General features: G+C 37.4%; 2 protein-coding genes across 8 annotated transcripts in view; both read left to right on the top strand.

Annotated features, from left to right (window-relative positions):
- LOC139756119 (monocarboxylate transporter 5) overlaps positions 1-8,856 on the top strand; it is a 205,087-nt gene extending 196,231 nt beyond the window's left edge. For all 7 annotated transcript variants that reach the window (XM_071675199.1, XM_071675198.1, XM_071675202.1 and 4 more), the window contains one exon: positions 3,807-8,856. In XM_071675199.1, coding sequence (XP_071531300.1) covers positions 3,807-3,973 — 167 coding nt within the window. In that variant the 3' untranslated portion in view covers positions 3,974-8,856. The remainder of the gene's footprint in view (positions 1-3,806) is intronic.
- Positions 8,857-18,132: 9,276 nt separating this feature from the next.
- Mybbp1A (MYB binding protein 1a) overlaps positions 18,133-18,509 on the top strand; it is a 181,373-nt gene continuing 180,996 nt past the window's right edge. The window contains exon 1 of the mRNA XM_071675197.1: positions 18,133-18,327. Within this exon, the coding sequence (XP_071531298.1) occupies positions 18,148-18,327 (180 nt within the window). The 5' untranslated portion in view covers positions 18,133-18,147. The remainder of the gene's footprint in view (positions 18,328-18,509) is intronic.

The following is an 18,509-nucleotide window of genomic DNA, read 5'->3' as shown; positions in this document are numbered from 1 at the left end:
GCAGGGGTGTGTGATGTCTCCATGGTTGTTTAATTTGTTTATGGATGGGGTTGTTAGGGAGGTAAATGCAAGAGTTTTGGAAAGAGGGGCAAGTATGAAGTCTGTTGGGGATGAGAGAGCTTGGGAAGTGAGTCAGTTGTTGTTCGCTGATGATACAGAGCTGGTGGCTGATTCATGTGAGAAACTGCAGAAGCTGGTGACTGAGTTTGGTAAAGTGTGTGGAAGAAGAAAGTTAAGAGTAAATGTGAATAAGAGCAAGGTTATTAGGTACAGTAGGGTTGAGGGTCAAGTCAATTGGGAGGTGAGTTTGAATGGAGAAAAACTGGAGGAAGTGAAGTGTTTTAGATATCTGGGAGTGGATCTGGCAGCGGATGGAACCATGGAAGCGGAAGTGGATCATAGGGTGGGGGAGGGGGCGAAAATCCTGGGGGCCTTGAAGAATGTGTGGAAGTCGAGAACATTATCTCGGAAAGCAAAAATGGGTATGTTTGAAGGAATAGTGGTTCCAACAATGTTGTATGGTTGCGAGGCGTGGGCTATGGATAGAGTTGTGCGCAGGAGGATGGATGTGCTGGAAATGAGATGTTTGAGGACAATGTGTGGTGTGAGGTGGTTTGATCGAGTGAGTAACGTAAGGGTAAGAGAGATGTGTGGAAATAAAAAGAGCGTGGTTGAGAGAGCAGAAGAGGGTGTTTTGAAGTGGTTTGGGCACATGGAGAGGATGAGTGAGGAAAGATTGACCAAGAGGATATATGTGTCGGAGGTGGAGGGAACAAGGAGAAGAGGGAGACCAAATTGGAGGTGGAAAGATGGAGTGAAAAAGATTTTGTGTGATCGGGGCCTGAACATGCAGGAGGGTGAAAGGAGGGCAAGGAATAGAGTGAATTGGAGCGATGTGGTATACCGGGGTTGACGTGCTGTCAGTGGATTGAAGCAGGGCATGTGAAGCGTCTGGGGTAAACCATGGAAAGCTGTGTAGGTATGTATATTTGCGTGTGTGGACGTATGTATATACATGTGTATGGGGGGGGTTGGGCCATTTCTTTCGTCTGTTTCCTTGCGCTACCTCGCAAACGCGGGAGACAGCGACAAAGTATAATAAAAAAAAAATAAAAAATATTGTTGTTTGCTGATGATACAGCGCTAGTGGCTGCTTCAGGTGAGAAACTGCAGAAGCTGGTGACTGAGTTTGGTAAAGTGTGTGAAAGAAGAAAGCTGAGAGTAAATGTGATTAAGAGCAAAGTTATTAGGTTCAATAGGGTTGAGGGACAAGTCAGTTGGGAGGTAAGTTTGAATGGAGAAAAACTTGAGGAAGTGAAGTGTTTTAGATATCTGGGAATGGATTAGGCAGCGGATGGAACCATGGAAGTGAAAGTGAATCATAGGGTGGGGGAGGGGGCGAAAGTTCTGGGAGCGTTGAAGAATGTGTGGAAATCGAGAACATTATCTTGGAAAGCAAAAATGGGTATGTTTGATGGAATAGTGGTTCTAACAATGTTATATGGTTATGAGGGGTGGGCTATAGATAGAGTTGTGCGAAGGAGGGTGGATGTGCTGGAAATGAGATGTTTGAGGACAATATGTGATGTGAGGTGGTTTGATTAAGTAATGAAAGGGTAAGAGACATGTGTGGTAATAAAAAGAGTGTGGTTGACAGAGAGGAAGAGGGTGTTTTGAAATGGTTTGGTCACATGAAGAGAATGAGTGAGGAAAGATTGACAAAGAGGATGTATGTGTCATAGGTGGAGGGAACGAGGAGAAGTGGGAGACCAAATTGGAGGTGGAAAGATGGAGTGAAAAAGATTTTAAGCTATTGGGGCCTGAACATACAGGATTGTGAAAGGCATGCAAGGAACAGAGTGAATGGGAACGATGTGGTATACTGGGGTCAACTTGCTGTCAGTGGATTGAACCAGGGCATGTGAAGCGTCTTGGGTAAACCATGGAAAGTTTTGTGGGGCCTGGATGTGGAAAGGGAGCTGTAGTTTCGGTGCATTATACATGACAGCTAGAGACTGAGTGTGAACGAATGTGGCCTTAGTTGTCTTTTCCTAGCGCTACCTCGCACACATGCGGGGGAGGAGGTTGTCATTTCATGTGTGGCGGGGTGGCGATGGGAATGAATAAGGGCAGACAGTATGAATTATGTACATGCGTATATATGTATATGTCTGTGTATGTATATATATGTATACGTTGAGATGTATAGGTATGTATATGTGTGTGTGGATGTGTATCTATATACATGTGTATGTGGGTGGGTTGGGCCATTCTTTCGTCTGTTTACTTGCTCTGCCTCACTGACGCGGGAAACAGCGACAAAGTATGATAAAATAAAATATATTATATTTTTTTTCTCCTCCCCCACACCTGATCACCACCCCCTGCATCATCAAGGTAAAACCAGGAAATACAAAGAAAGGCCACATCCGCTCACATCCATACATGAGCTGCCATCTGTAATTCACCAAAACCACAGCTTTCCATCTACATCCAGTCCCCTCAGGCCTTACCGTGGTTTACCACAATACATTTCACATTCCCTGGTTCAGTCCATTGACAACACGTTTGCCACACCATTCTAGTTTACTCAGTTACATGCATCCCTTTCACACTTTTGCATGTTCAGGCCCCAAACATTCAAAATATTTTTCACTCCATTCTTCCATCTCCAATTTGATTTCAGGTGTGTAGGTGCCATTTCCTGCACTTCTTGTAACTTAAACAGTATGGGAAATATATTAATGTACAGAGACTAGAAATAGTCTACAGCAGGTGCAGAGTGACTTTTAGCTCACCCTGTATATGTTCCAGGCATCTTTGAGAGGATGAATTCCTAATTGTACCATTTTCATTGTGTGGAGAAACTGATATATATATTTACAGTGAAATTGATAACTTGTACATAATGTTGATAATGTAGTAGTTTTTTAAACACATTTTTTTTTTTTTTTATACTTTGTCGCTGTCTCCCGCGTTTGCGAGGTAGCGCAAGGAAACAGACGAAAGAAATGGCCCAACCCTCCCCATACACATGTACATACACACGTCCACACACGCAAATATACATACCTACACAGCTTTCCATGGTTTACCCCGGACGCTTCACATGCCTTGATTCAATCCACTGACAGCACGTCAACCCCTGTATACCACATCACTCCAATTCATTCTATTCCTTGCCCTCCTTTCACCCTCCTGCATGTTCAGGCCCCGATCACACAAAATCCTTTTCACTCCATCTTTCCACCTCCAATTTGGTCTCCCTCTTCTCCTCGTTCCCTCCACCTCCGACACATATATCCTCTTGGTCAATCTTTCCTCACTCATTCTCTCCATGTGCCCAAACCATTTCAAAACACCCTCTTCTGCTCTCTCAACCACGCTCTTTTTATTTCCACACATCTCTCTTACCCTTACGTTACTTACTCGATCAAACCACCTAACACCACACATTGTCCTCAAACATCTCATTTCCAGCACATCCATCCTCCTGCGCACAACTCTATCCATAGCCCACGCCTCGCAACCATACAACATTGTTGGAACTACTATTCCTTCAAACATACCCATTTTTGCTTTCCGGGATAATGTTCTCGACTTCCACACATTTTTCAAGGCTCCCAAAATTTTCGCCCCCTCCCCCACCCTATGATCCACTTCCGCTTCCATGGTTCCATCCGCTGACAGATCCACTCCCAGATATCTAAAACACTTCACTTCCTCCAGTTTTTCTCCATTCAAACTCACCTCCCAATGTTATTTATTACTAATTCTGGTTTCTCTAACAATTTCTTCCCATTTAGGTGCTTTTGTTGATATGACTGGCAGCTATGATGTGAGTTTCTATTTCTTTGGTGGATTATTTGCATTCTCGGGCATCATGGGCATCCCACTTCGGTTCATCAAGAATTGGGAGGACAACAGAGCGAAGAAAAAGGAAGAATCAAAAGAAATTGAGCTGAAGGCATAGTTTTAAAGATGTGTCAAGCATAATCACTGCAGATTTTAACTCTAGGTCATCCTAGAGGATGAAACCTACCTGAATTGGCCCTGGCACACCCTGATGCCCTAGGCTCATTTTGTTATTTTAATGACCTTTTGAACTTCTTTGCTGAAAGCTTTCACTATGAATTTTGACTCATTCAGATTTATCAGCATACGAAACTTGACTGAGATTGGTCAAGCATTTTCAGAGATATTCTCTGAACATATGTAGCTCCCAGATAAGAATCTTATATGATGGATGAAGCATTATGTTTCCCCACCTTTATAGGTACAAGATTTAACTCCTGGGCAGGATGTGTAAGTATCAGTTGTAAATATGATAGTCCTTGACACTAGTAAGTCACTTTATAAATTTTTATGTTAAAGTAATAATAACCAAGGTTTCCTAATTTGTAAACAAGTTCAAAAGTTCGGGTTTTCTTGATTCAGTAAGTGGCAGAACAAATTATTCTGATTTGTTTAGTACACAAGAAGTGCATTGTTAATGATGCAAAGGAAATCTTAAACTGTAGAACATAATTTCATAATGGGATACTCAAAGGGAACTGTTTAGACTCCTACATAGACATTTATGTATATATTCAAGAAGTGGAACATTTTTTGATTAGAGAAAGTGACTGCATAGGAGATTGTTGCAGAATGTATAAATGAAATTACTGTATATTTGTTTTAAGTGGACTTACACTCACAATCAGGAAGATAAAATTAAACCATCTTTATTTATATTACTTTTGCCTTATTGCATATTCAAATGAGGTAGATACATTCATAATCTTTCCAAATATTCTCTTCATCATACAGTTGTGGACTAATTGGTCCTTGTAATTTACAGAAGCATTCTTTTGGGTAAACGTAGAAGGTTCTTAGGATGAAAAGATATTCTCTGTGGCCATTTCCACCCATTCAAATATTTTCTTTTGCCACTTACATATTGCAGCTCCTTTTTTAAGGTCTACCTTAAAGGTGCAGTTTTACAGATATTACCTTTTATTTTAATTTATTTTGTAAATAATTTGTCCTGCTCTTTCCCATATTTATATAGGTCACCTCTTGTGGTGAAGCCTATATTCTTTCCAAATGCATTCTTGTATTTTTAATGCAAGCAAAAGCCAAGTACAATACTTAAATGATTGTTAAACTACTGTGAATATTTTTAAGGGTAAAATCAGGATTACCCTCTGTTATCTTTTTAGGCCACAGTCACCTCCTTGCATTGTAGAATGCATTGTAGAAAATATTATAAATGAATATTTATGAGAAGGCAATGTAAGTGTTTAGCAAGCCTTTTTGTAATGTTGCTGAAGAGAAGCAGGAAATTCCTTAGGAAATACATTTGTAAAAACAGAACTGATATTACTGAATATGAAATATTATATGAGTCTTTTAGAGACTACAAATACTGATGCTGTCTGACTCAGCCTGCCAGTGATTACATTACAGGTTAAAAGTCACTTGCATTGAGGCTGTCATTATCGGTGGATGAAAGAAAGTATATTCTCCTTGAAGAACTTCTCCCTGAAAAGTAATCCATTGCTTTCCTACATTTGATTGGAATGCAGCTCTGAAGCAACAAGGGCCCCATTAAAGGGGTCTAGGGGCTATGAAAACATCAGTGATAATAATAGTGTTACTGGCGGTAACAATAATAATAAATACAGATACTATGATTCATACTTTTATACCATTGGTACTGTTGAATTTAAGAGCAGGACAAACCACATCTCTGTATTAAAGTAATATTTCTGTATTCATTATACTTTAGCTTCTTATGTTACTTTTTCAATGTTTCAGAATACACCTTTTTAAGGTAAACAGTGGGAGAATATTAGAAACTTCTCCATCATTTAACATAAATTTGTAAGTATGTATTATTCTCTGAATGGCATATAAGCATACAGTAAACTATATAATACCAATATCACTGATATACTATGCTCCACAGTCGTTGGAATTAGTTCTTTATAAATGAGAGTAATAATTAGTTAATCATAAAGTTATTACTTTTTAAATTTCAAAGGGGTTTTCCTCCATTTTCTCTGATTCATTTGTATTGTTTTCTGATGTGCCATAACAGCTAACCAAAACGAGTCATCCATTTCAGTAAGGTCACTTTGTGTGTGTTCCAAACATCATTTACCATTCAAACTTAGGTCCTCTCCATGGCATAGATTTGTGAAAACAGTATGACTGAATTCACAGTAACTGTATCCCCCTTAACTCGTTTCACATAAACATCTTTCGTGAATTTCTTATCACCTGATATGAACCCTCCACTGAAAAGAAGTGAAAGTGAATGTGATGCTGTTGACAAAATATCAAATTTCTGAAATAAGGCTGTTTAAGCTTAAGTCTGTATTTTTTAAGGGTTCTATGGTGACATGTTAGATTAATTTCCTCTCGTATGAAGTGCTGCAATTAGATTGATGATGTTCACTTGTCCATTGCAGTGTACTATGGTAAAAGTAGAGAAAATTTAATGATGTTGAGTAAATGTTGGAGAGACATGGACTGGTATTTGCTTTAGAGGTTTTTTTATGTATTGTGTTTAGATTCCTGGGAAAATTCTACCGAAATGGATGTCATTCTTGCATTATAAATGCAGTTTCTTTCCTCAAAGTGATGCTTGGACTACTGCATAGATAGGTTTCAGTTAACTGATGATGAGTTCTTAACAAAAGATTCTGTAACTATGTGTTGAATGTTTGACTTCAAGAGAAATAGATCATTGTTATAGTGTACCCAGATAATGTAACAGAATTGCATTTGAGCATTTTTCATGGATTACAATATTAAGATACTTTAGAAATGTTCTGCTAGATGGCTTTAAAAAGGAGGAAATACAGTTATTCATTTTACATCTTAGTTTAATTGTCGATCTTATGTAAGAGAATGTTAAAGAGGACCTTATGTTTTTTAATATTGTATGTTATTTTGTAAAGACTGCACGATGAGAGTAGCATAGGGTATGGACAGCTGATACTAGGTAAACTCATTCGCATAGAAATGTTGACTGTTGAAAAAACTCATAACATTTTCCTCTGATATTTGTCATTTTCATTTGGCAATGCAGAAAATAATTTCTGCGTAGAATGAAATGTGTAGCTCTGTCAAATGTTTGGAACATGTCATTTCTTCCACCCGTCACACTGTGGTGAGATATATTAAGTCACACTGTGGTGAAAATTTTGCAAAGATTAACACTGTGATACTTTTCCAGGGACAGTATGAATGTTGTTTTTTCACATACTGTAGCTAACATATGAAAAAATCAGGCATATCCTTATTTGTCGTATGTTTACTAACGAGCAAGCCTTATTTATTTGCGTGCCGGTTTCATCCTCCATGTCATTAGTTATATATTTTCTTGATATTTTGATGGTACAGCAATGTGTTGATGCTACAGCTGTGTTGATGGTACAGCACCTTATTGATGGTTCAGCTCTGTGTTGATAGTACAGCACTGTGCTTATGGCACAACTGTGTTGATGGTACAGCACTTTATTGATGGTTCAGCTCTTTGTTGATGGTCAGCACCATGCTGATGGCACAACTGTGTTGATGGTACAGCATCTTACCGATGGTTCAGCTCTGTGTTGATGGTACAGCACTGTGTTGGTGGTTCAGCTCTTTGGTGATGGTACTGCACTATGCTAATGATTCAACTTTGTATTGACAGTACAGCACTGTCCTGATGGTTCAGCTCGTTATGTTGATGGTACAGCACTGTGCTAATGATTCAACTTTGTATTGACGATACAGCACTGTGCTGATAGTTCAGCTCTGTGTTGATGGTACAGCACTGTGCTGAAGATTCAGCACTGTGCTGATGGTTCAACTCTTTGTTGATAGGACAGCTCTGTCTTGATGGTACAGCTCTCTGCTATTGATTCAGCTCTGTTAATGGTACAACATTGTGTCAGTGATACAGCATTGATGACAGTGCAGCACTGTGTTGCTGGCACAACATTGTATTGATGGTACAACTCCATGTTTATGGTTTAGTATTTTATTGACAGCACAGCATTGTGTTAATAGAAAAGCATTGCATTGATGATACAGCACTGTTGATGGTACAGAATTGTGTTAATAGTACTGCACTGTCTTTATTATTCGACATAGTGTTGATGATACAAAACTGTGTTGATGGTACAGCACTGTGTTGATGGTACAACACAAACTGTGTGGCATTCAAGACATGAGGAGGATGAATTTCCCTTGAAACTCTTCTGTTCGGTGTATCTTAGTTGACTTAATTACCTTTGAGTGATAGATAATTTAAAGTTTTTATTACATGGTTAATACCGTTAATTCCAGAATGCACATGTTATCCAGTTATGATATTCATACTATTGAGAGCATGTGATATTTATATTGTGCAATGTTTAGTAACATTGTTAATAAACATTTATGTATGATATTGCTTCCTTTGTATATTTTGCAAATTGTGACTTCAAATACTATACCACGATAATTAAGATAGTACATGATAATTTGCAGTACCTACTGTAAAATGTGCTCCATTTTGATTAGTGTATGACAATTATAAATGCAACCTCTTCATAAGGCACAGGTTTTTATGTACATATATATTTTGTCACAATCTAGCAAGTAAGACACCTTATTTGAATAATTTAACTAGCTCTTTTTGTTTCTGTGTCCATTCAGTGCTAGCAAATACTAGATTTAAGTATTTTCTTTAGGGTTAAGAATCAGGATTTGATAACAGATTATGAATCAGTTTACAGATAACTGATAAACCAAATAATTTATGCAAGTGATTTAAGCCTTGTTATGTCAGAAATTTTTTATTGAAGAGTGATATAAAGATATGAATAAAACATTTTTTTACTTGTGTTTTACATACCTAGTATCCATTTTTTACTTTCAGGTATGAATACAGGTAGTAAAGGTGTTAATTCATCAAGAAAGAATATACAACCACTGATGCTTCAGATATTTTTGTCAGTCCCATGGAGCTCAAAAAATATCCTGCCAAAGTTCCTGTGACCAAAGGAAAGTTCATCTTGCATTTATCATGAGAGAATATGTGACCTGCATTCATAATTCACACTTTAAAGACTGCCAACATTCATTATCATCATTTTTTCTATGTTAGAAGCTCCAGTCATCGATAGAAGTCCACATCAAGGCCAGACCTGAACTGGAATAAGAATGAATAGAAAAATGAAAGGGAATGGAAAATATTTAATATATTTGGAATTGGAAATTAGCAGTTTAGAATGAGAAAAGTCATAGTTAGGAAAGACATGAAAAACCAGAGAGTTCTAAATCCTCAAGGTTTAGGGTAGGAAAGTCTAAGAAGATTTCAATAACTAGGCACTGGTGCGAATCATGGCATATGAAGCAGTCAGGGAAACCACGAAAGGTGCATGGGGCCTGGTTGTGGATATGGGAGCTATTGTTTTGGTGCATCATACATGATAGCTAGAGGGTGAACAAGGCCATTTTTTCAACTTTTCCAGGTGCTACCTTGCTTATGTGGGAAACAGTGAACAAGTATGTCAGCTAATCAGAGATGGAAGAATGAAAATAGTGGAGGCTTTGGGATATTAGGGCCTGAACATTCAGGAGGATGGGGGACATGTATTGTAATGAGACTTAGAGCAAAGTGGCATGGTGGGACACATACTGTTATTGAGCTGAAGATGGTAGTCTCTAGTTTTGGTACATTATGAAAAACATACTGCAGGTGTGCAAGTCATGCTATTTTGCTTTGGTTCCTGATGTTGCTTCACCTAAGGGGGAAAAGTAATATGGTATGTAAAAAGGTAAAGTCTGTTTTTGCCATTTACTATTCTGGATATGTTGAGGCCAAGGTAAACTGGAGAATTCTCAACGACTTTGAACAATAGTGATCACAGTTTTCTTGTCTCTGGGAATGGGAAGAAAAATGCTATCCATGTTTGCTGAATGTAGTATGAGGCAACAAGAGTGGAAGTTATGAGCAGGAAACTTTCCTGCCTTCTGTTTCCATGTTCTAAAGTCAGGAACAGAAAAAAATGTGAGGATTGTCCTTGAAGGCTTAGGTTGGTTTGTCTGTATGCAAATGTAAACAGGATGAAAAGTATGGAGAAACAAGTGCAATGTCAAATGAGAGAAACCTGAATGTTTTGGCTGTGATTGAAACAAAATGAATGTAAAGCATGTAGAATGGTCCAGGAATATTCATGGAGGTAAAGTCTGGAATTAGCAAGAGGTACAGGGCTAAAAAAGGTGTAGTTGGTAGTTGTTGGCAGGCAGCCAATGACCAGGAAGGTATATCACCAGTACTATCTGCCTGGGTATTGGAAGGGTTAACAACAGCTGTATGGTGAGACAGCACTTTGGTGATTGTCAAGGTGCACTCCTCTTACCCAGGTAGCAGTCTTTTCTTTCTGCGTCACTCACACATGGACTACTGGCATTCTGTGCACAGACAAAGAATCCTTGTGACACATAACACTTGGCAAAACTTAGCTCACAGCCTGTTCTCTGTAACTCTAGATTTTCCTGTAGTAAGCACTATGTAATAACCCTGCCTTTTGGCAAAATGGTAGGAGCATCAGTTAGCAGTCAGTAGGAGCATTTGGTAGGAGCCTCTTCAAACACTGTGCTAGACTTGCCCTCTGCCAGTGGCCTGTTAAGGGTGAGGTACTAAAGGCTAAGAAGTGGCACTGGAGTTCACTAGTAATGGAGAATCTACTGCCATGGCTACTCCAGAAAGGAATAGACATCAGAGATATATATAGATGGGGAGGAAGTTTTTGATGAAGGACCAGTGGGACTGTGTCCAAAAGTGTAAGGAAGTAAGTTCAAGACTGGTGTGGGATGGGATGAAAGTAGATTGTGTACAAGAGATGGCTGATTGTTAGGGGTTATGCACCTGGCAGTGGAAGTTCTGTTTTCCAGGAGGAGCTGAGAAGATGCTTTGGCTGTTTTAATGCATATTTCCTAAAGGTTCATTGTGTATACAGGACCTTGAGGAGGACAACCATGCACTCATAATGTTGGTTGTAGGGGTATGCAAAATATACTTTTTCCACATCTCCCTAGCATTGAAATATATACCTCTATAAACTAATAATTGCATTAGAAGTCAGCTGGATATTTAAACAGGTAAGTCATATCAACTGATATTAATTGCTGTTTCTTTGGGAACATCAGTTGATATCCTCATTTAAAGGTAAATATTACATATATGGTTTATTAGGATGAAACACCATCAGTCCCTTCTTCACTACACCCTTGATTGACTTGAAATAACTTCAGAGGTGTTTGACCTGACCCATAAAGAGCCATCTTCAAGAAACTCTTGACACTACCAGGGTTAGGGTGCTAATTGTTGGACAGAAAACAAGAAGGGAAAATAGAAAGCAGAATTTCTGCGCCAAGTCCCAATGTGCTTAAACTCAGTAATTAATGATTGCAAGTAAGCCTGCCTAGGAAAAATAGAGAATTACCGAAACAAGTGTGAAATGAAAATTAGCAGATGTATGCAGCCCATGAAGAAAATAGTGTGGTGTTTGTCTTAGAGACTTTCTGCATCACCTCAGGAATTAAGTAATATGTATAGTATTATACGATGTGTTGTTTATAGGTTATGTTGTGATCAGTTTTACATTTTCTGGGAAAGGAGTTTATTACTCATATCAATCCCACATATATGTGCCATGTCTTTACTCTTACGTGTATAAATAGACACAAACACCTCGGTCTACCTCAGGTATTATTGAACAGGTAATGAAAATTCCATGTAAAACCTTTATTCAAATATCTGCTCAGTTTTTCCCCCCATCTTTCATGTACATATTCAGAGTGTAAATGTGATAAACTTCCATAATCACTGCAAAACTGTTGCCACATTTTTAAGGTTGTTTAATCTATCAGTAAAACAATATATGTACATGTCATGCTTGTGGTGACACGTCCTTGCAATTTCCATCATTAGCCAACAAGAAAGTTTACCTAGGTTTGTTTGTAAGATGTCTACCGTTGATTGTTCTCCACAACAATTACTTAACTTGGACCACAGTTTTGGTCACTCATGGAAACAAAATTGACTCCCTTTGCCTCGCACACATGAGGGGGGAGGGGGTTGTTATTTCATGTGTGGCAGGTTGGCGATGGGAATGAATAAAGGCAGACAGTATGAATTATGTACATGTGTGTATATGTCTGTGTGTGTATATATAAGTATACGTTGAGATGTATAGGTATGTATATTTGCGTGTGTGGACGTGTATGTATATACATGTATTTGTGGGTGGGTGGGCGATTCTTTCGTCTGTTTCCTTGCGCTACCTCGCTAACGCGGGAGACAGCGACAAAGCAAAATAAATAAAATAAATAAACTAAAGGAATATTTGTTATACTATTAATTTCTAGATTACCACTATAGAAGTTATGATAGAAAGGCAATTAGTATTTATATATGGTTATTTATGGCTGTCTTCTGATCTGCCTCGTTGGCCCAGCACACAAAATGGCCGTCTCCATCGGCATCGGAATCTGCTACTTTGAGTCTACTTTTGCGTCCCATCTGGTCATTGTGATACTGCCATTGTAGTCATCCTAAGGTAAGTCTCGGTTAAATCAGTATATATCGAGTCTCTTTCAGAAAGTGGAATGGTCTAACTGTTTCTGCGTAGTATGGCAAATGAGTTATTTCGAGTACGTGTGATTTTATCGAAGGAAGAACTTCATTTGTTGAGGACACAGCTTTTTAGCATACCATCTACTTCCAGTCTCTGGGGGCCATATTCCTTTCACACCCTCAGTAGCTGACACACGCATCCCTGTCTGGTATTCCTGTTAATATCTTATACTTATATCAGGTGTACCATAACACATCGTGCTCATTTGTGTGTGAGGTTCGTGAGCCACTCAGAATATATATTTAGCTTTTAAGTCCATGAAATTGTACAATTGCCACACATATGTTGGTCATGTGGGGTCGAGGTGCGACATACCCAGTGATTTGTTTTGTGATATGAAGTTGTCTGAATGAAGATTTTGAAGGGTCCTTATTAGTATGGCTGACATACGATTACTTTTTTTTTTAATGTCCTTTTTCCTTTCTCTACTTTATATAGAATTTGTTAAAGAATCTATGGCTACTTAGTACCCTCCTATCCCATTCCTTATATCGTTATAGTACATTATTCACAATTGGTATCAACTGTTTTTATTTCCAATAAACCCTATAAGTTTACACTTGTCCAGGTGAACTTTTAACAAGTGTTAGCGTCGTTCCATTAGATGCTTGCAAGATATGATCTCTGGTTAGCTGCTCCATATGAGTTTAATTTTCTGATCATTCGTTTATGACAAAGTCGAACATTTTGTTCACACTCCACACACACCATATTTTATTCAATATCGTTTGTAGCTTCCGTCCACTTATCCATAATTTCCAGATGTTAAATTTCACTGATTCTCGCAATTCGTTTCCATTTCCTCCCTTCAACCTTGACAATAGTTAATCGTAAGGCAAACCGATCTATGCCTATTTTACTTTTGTCTTCTTTATTTTCGATATTATGCTTATTTTTGTCCTCTTCCAGTTGTCTGGAATTGTCTTCTTCCAACATGTCACTGACTGGTTGAATGAGGTTGTCAGTAGATGGCAGTATAGATCCCTATTTTATGAGAAATCGTAATTGTACTTGATGATTTATCTATTTTCACCTCCATTTTTTTTTTATCCAATGCACCTTCTCATGTTGTAGATGTCTATGCATCATTTCCTTTGTTGGAATGTTAGGAGGTACCATAAGCTCTGTGTTCGATTATGAAAACTGCTAAAAAGAAATGGGAAAAAAATCTGGTGATACCCACCTTTTATCTTTATAGTTATCTATCTCTTCCCTGTGTTGGGTCATTAAGATCAATGTTTAACTCTCGAATTTAAGAGAGTGATATTATAGTCAATAAATCTATACGCGAGTTATGTATTTATCCATCTTTCTTCATATTCCCGTAAGTGCCTAGTATTTTCAGTTTAAAGGATGGTTCTGTTAAAGTTTTTTTTTTTTTTCCAAGGCTTTCTAGTCTCTTATTTCGTATTGGTGTCCTTCATAATGTTGGTCAAACATTTTCCCTTGGTTTTCTAATATTTCTCATAAGGAAATTCTCCTTTTTTTCATCATGGATTGGCTTGGAGTCCTTCATTTCCTCTCTAATCTCACATCCTAACAAGCGTTTGAGTACGAGGTATGAATAATTAATATTTTATTTATCTATCTACATTGTCTGCTTTATCATAGCACAGTTGTGTTGGTACCGGTCGAAATCTTTGTCAATCATATTTAATTTGAAATAAAACACAATGGTCTTATTTTTCCGAGTGAACCGATATTCTAAATTTGCTCTTAGGTTTTAGCCAGAGTGGAAAGTGAAGTGTATAGTGTGTATCACTTCCCCCTCCAACAGGATCATGTCGCATGGTTAACATTATAATAAAGTTACTCTAAATCCATCCCTCATACGTTTATGGTCCTGTGTTGCTTACTTATTTATTCCTCTTAGTCCAAGATAGTCCAGTGAATGGCTGAATGATTAAGGTCACCCAAAATACACGAGAATATATTTGTTTTATATATACATCTTTTAACAATGTATGTAAAACAAAAGATTTCTTACTTCTCATATTATGCCTGTGATCATTTTATGTCTACGTTTCCTTGAAGCTATATTATATGCATTGCTCCTGAATAAGCAATAGGCATGCACCGATAGAATGAATTGGAATGATGTGGTAGACAGGGGTCGACGAGCTATCACTGTGGACTGAATCAGGGCATGTGGAACATTCGGGGTAAACCATGGGAAGGTCTGTGGGGCCTGGATGTGGACAGGGAGCTGTGGTTTCGATGCATAACACATGACAGCTAGAGAATGTATGTGAGCGGATGTGGCCTTCCTTTGTCTGTTTTGGCGCTACCTCGCTAAAGGAGGAGATGGCGATGAAGTATGAATATGAAATCCATCCCCGGACCATCTGTGTGGCAGCTACATAGACTAACCCGCGGCCACGATGAGCTTAAAACACCATTTCCTCGGCAATTATTGGCTGATTCACGGGTAACCCTGATACGTCAGAGGTTCATAGCGGGACGGGAATAGAAACGCTCTCTCAATCAGCCACTGTGGCCACTTCTCAGATAATCAAAATCTCCACATTCTACATGTCTCACACCAAACTTTCTATATAATTTGTTCATTTTGTGTGCAAAAACACTTTTAAAAAAATAATGATCAAACTAGGAAATGCTCTTTTGTGTATACATAAAACAAGTTCAGGAAATAAGACATAATCCTCTTACATTTCAAACGAAAGTATTCTGGATGAGAGAAATGTTTCTTTTCTCACCAAACACAAACATGTTGCCATCTACCACTGAAATCACTTTCAAAAACAATATATTGGTGTGATTCTTATCACTCACTGGAACTTTTGACATCATTATCCATCGCTCCAAAATACTTCCCCATTTCATCCCTGGGAATGGAAGTCACACATATGTCCTTGACTCCAACCTTTATCTCATATTGTATCTATAAAATTACTTCAACTGACCTTACAAGTAAGCGATTTCTTAGAAAATATCCTCTCCATTGACGCACTCGAAAATGGGAATGAGAGTAAAGCTAAAAACGTAGATAATATATATTAGGAGAAGACTATTCTCCACATGTATTTATCTTGTCATTCACTTCAGCCCAAAATGACAACATTGTACTGCTAAAACATTATTTTGGCCATCATTCTTCAAACCACCCAAGGGAATTCTTTGCATACGTTCTCTTACAGTTTTGTGAGGCGTATTTGCCATGCAGTCTGGAAATGGAACTGAGACAAAATATATCTACCAATTTTCCCTTCAGTTGCACTCTAACAATATGTTGACCTCATACCCTAGCATGCTACATTCACTTCATTAGTTGCTTCATCAATTATCAAGTTGTTTGCCCACTGTCTCCTCTACAATTTCGTGTTTAACAAGGCGCAATCACAGTGTTTTTGTAAAATAGAGAACATTTTGTTCTGGCCATCATATCTTTTTTTTAAAATGTAGATTTTTTGTGTAACTAGGTGATCGATAGACAGTATAAACGATTGTTCAGAAATACAAACGTGTGTCTTAGCGTCATCTTCCACTAAATGAATTATTTAAAAACGTTTAAATGATGAATATTCCTTATACTGGCAGGCTTAGTAGGTACAGGAGTATATATATATATATATATATATATATATATATATATATATATATATATATATATATATATATATACATACTTTCATTGTAGGCGCCAGATGGTTATGTACTACGTAAATCAAAATACAATTTCTTGTATCTTTTTTATTTAATTAACTGGAAAATTACAGTACGCTGCATTATAATTGCGACATTGTTACAAATTTCGCATAGGTAATAGGAACACGAACATTCTTTGCACTGTACATATCTTGCACAAAAGATGTGATGCTTGTGAATATATATATATATATATATATATATATATATATATATATATATATATATATATATATATATATATATATATATATAGATAGATAGATAGATAGATAGATAGATAGATAGATATTTCAGTTTCACGTTCAGTTTCGGGTTTGGTTACCTGGCGGCCACACAGATGGTCCTGGGCTAAATTCTCGTGGTATATTGTTAGACAGTTTACATTAGATATCAAGTGTACACTACATGAATGAGATGTAAATATGTCCGCCATTTCCCACAGACCTCTCTCTACGGTTTCCCCTACCGATTCATGTATTACTGACAGTACGTCGTCCCCTCTAAACCACATCTATCTACTTCGCTCTTTCCATTGATTCCCGTAATTATATTTCTTGGTCCCCAGCACTCTTAGGCCTTTTCAATTTTTAACGTCTTCGACACTGCATGTTGTGCCATTGTCTAACATTCTCAATTAATTCCTTTTTTTTTTTATCCCCTGATTCTCAAATACGACCATGAATGATGGCTTCGAATTATCTGGTCTTTCAAGACGTGCTATTTTGGCCATCTTTGCAATGAATGGGACTGATATTCATATTACTACGGTGTAAAAAAGAAAAAAAAAATCTATCAATAGTGTCAGTTTGTGCGCTGCCCGTTCATGTGTTTGCTGATTTGACCGCCAACTGTGTTTGTGTGTGTAAGATCAGCCGGCCATATTTCCTTGGGCTATTGGCCATAATGTATCTTACATCGTTTCCTCGAGTTATTGACCATAATATTACGGCGTTTCCTTCAGTTGGCCATAATATTATACTACCAGAGTTTCCTTCGAGATATTTTGGCCATAATATCGCTTACATCATTTCCTTGAATTATTGTTTAGTATATTACTTACAGAATATTGATAAATATGTTTTTTTTTTTTCTTTAAAATCATAGTTTTCTGCTCATCGATAGTTAGCTTACGTGGATAGTGGCCAACCTAAATGACAGACGTAGAAATAATGATTTATGGATGTATTGCCGAGGATGATACAGGATATATATATATATATATATATATATATATATATATATATATATATATATATTCCATTATGTTTTTGCTGTACAAAGAGAAAATGACTTTTGCATATACATAATAAAGAGAACAGAAGGAAGTAAAATTGACTAACAATTTAAGCTGATGATACGGTACTCTTTATATCTACCAGATCATCTGTAAACTAAAGAACTCTAAAGGTAGTTTCAGAAGCACTAAAATGGGTTAAATATTATATGAAAATAAGACTTTTGTTTGAATATAACTTTTCCTAAGGAACATATGTATCAGAAAGTAATCGTGTTCTCAAATAGTTTGTTCGCTGGTACTTGAATGTGCTGGTAAGTTTTCCATGCTGAGGATAATCGCCGAGAGCATAACAGTGATGATATGGCAAAAGTAATGACAAAATCTAGGACCATAATATTATTGTAATCAAAGGAAATTTTGTAAGAAACCTTGTGTCTTTCATTTAACGCTTAGTTGGTAATTTATTTATTTTTTTTGTATACCAAGTATATAGCATGATAGGATAGAAAAGCATCCAAGTAACGTATGTCGGTCGGGCAAAGTGTCTGAAATTTTATCGGTAGTCACGCCATTTCAAGCATGGCACCACACAGTATCAGCATGGAGGAAAGCGCTCCAAAGATTTTTAATCCCTCATCTAAAGTTCCTCGACGTGTTCTTGACTCATTTGAAGACTTAGTTCAAAAAGATGCCCGGAAGCAATCTAAAGCCTCAATTCAAATTTTGAAATATGTGGATTTTGCTCTTCAGGCTCGATCTGTAAGTATAAATAGTTTTCGTATTTTTCAATTTATATATGGATTATGAACCTTACTTTATGTGTTTAAGCTACGAGAGAAATGGTAAAGATAATGTTAGAGAGATTCAGAAATTAGTGTTGTATAGGTACTAATGACAAAATTTGTAAGGATAGAAAGCTGATCCTTATGGAAGATTTACCA

Source organism: Panulirus ornatus, chromosome 20 (genome assembly GCF_036320965.1).
Source record: "Panulirus ornatus isolate Po-2019 chromosome 20, ASM3632096v1, whole genome shotgun sequence".
NCBI classification, from domain to species: domain Eukaryota; kingdom Metazoa; phylum Arthropoda; class Malacostraca; order Decapoda; family Palinuridae; genus Panulirus; species Panulirus ornatus.
Note: the sequence above shows the minus strand (reverse complement) of the source record. Positions and strands in the feature narration are given on the sequence as shown.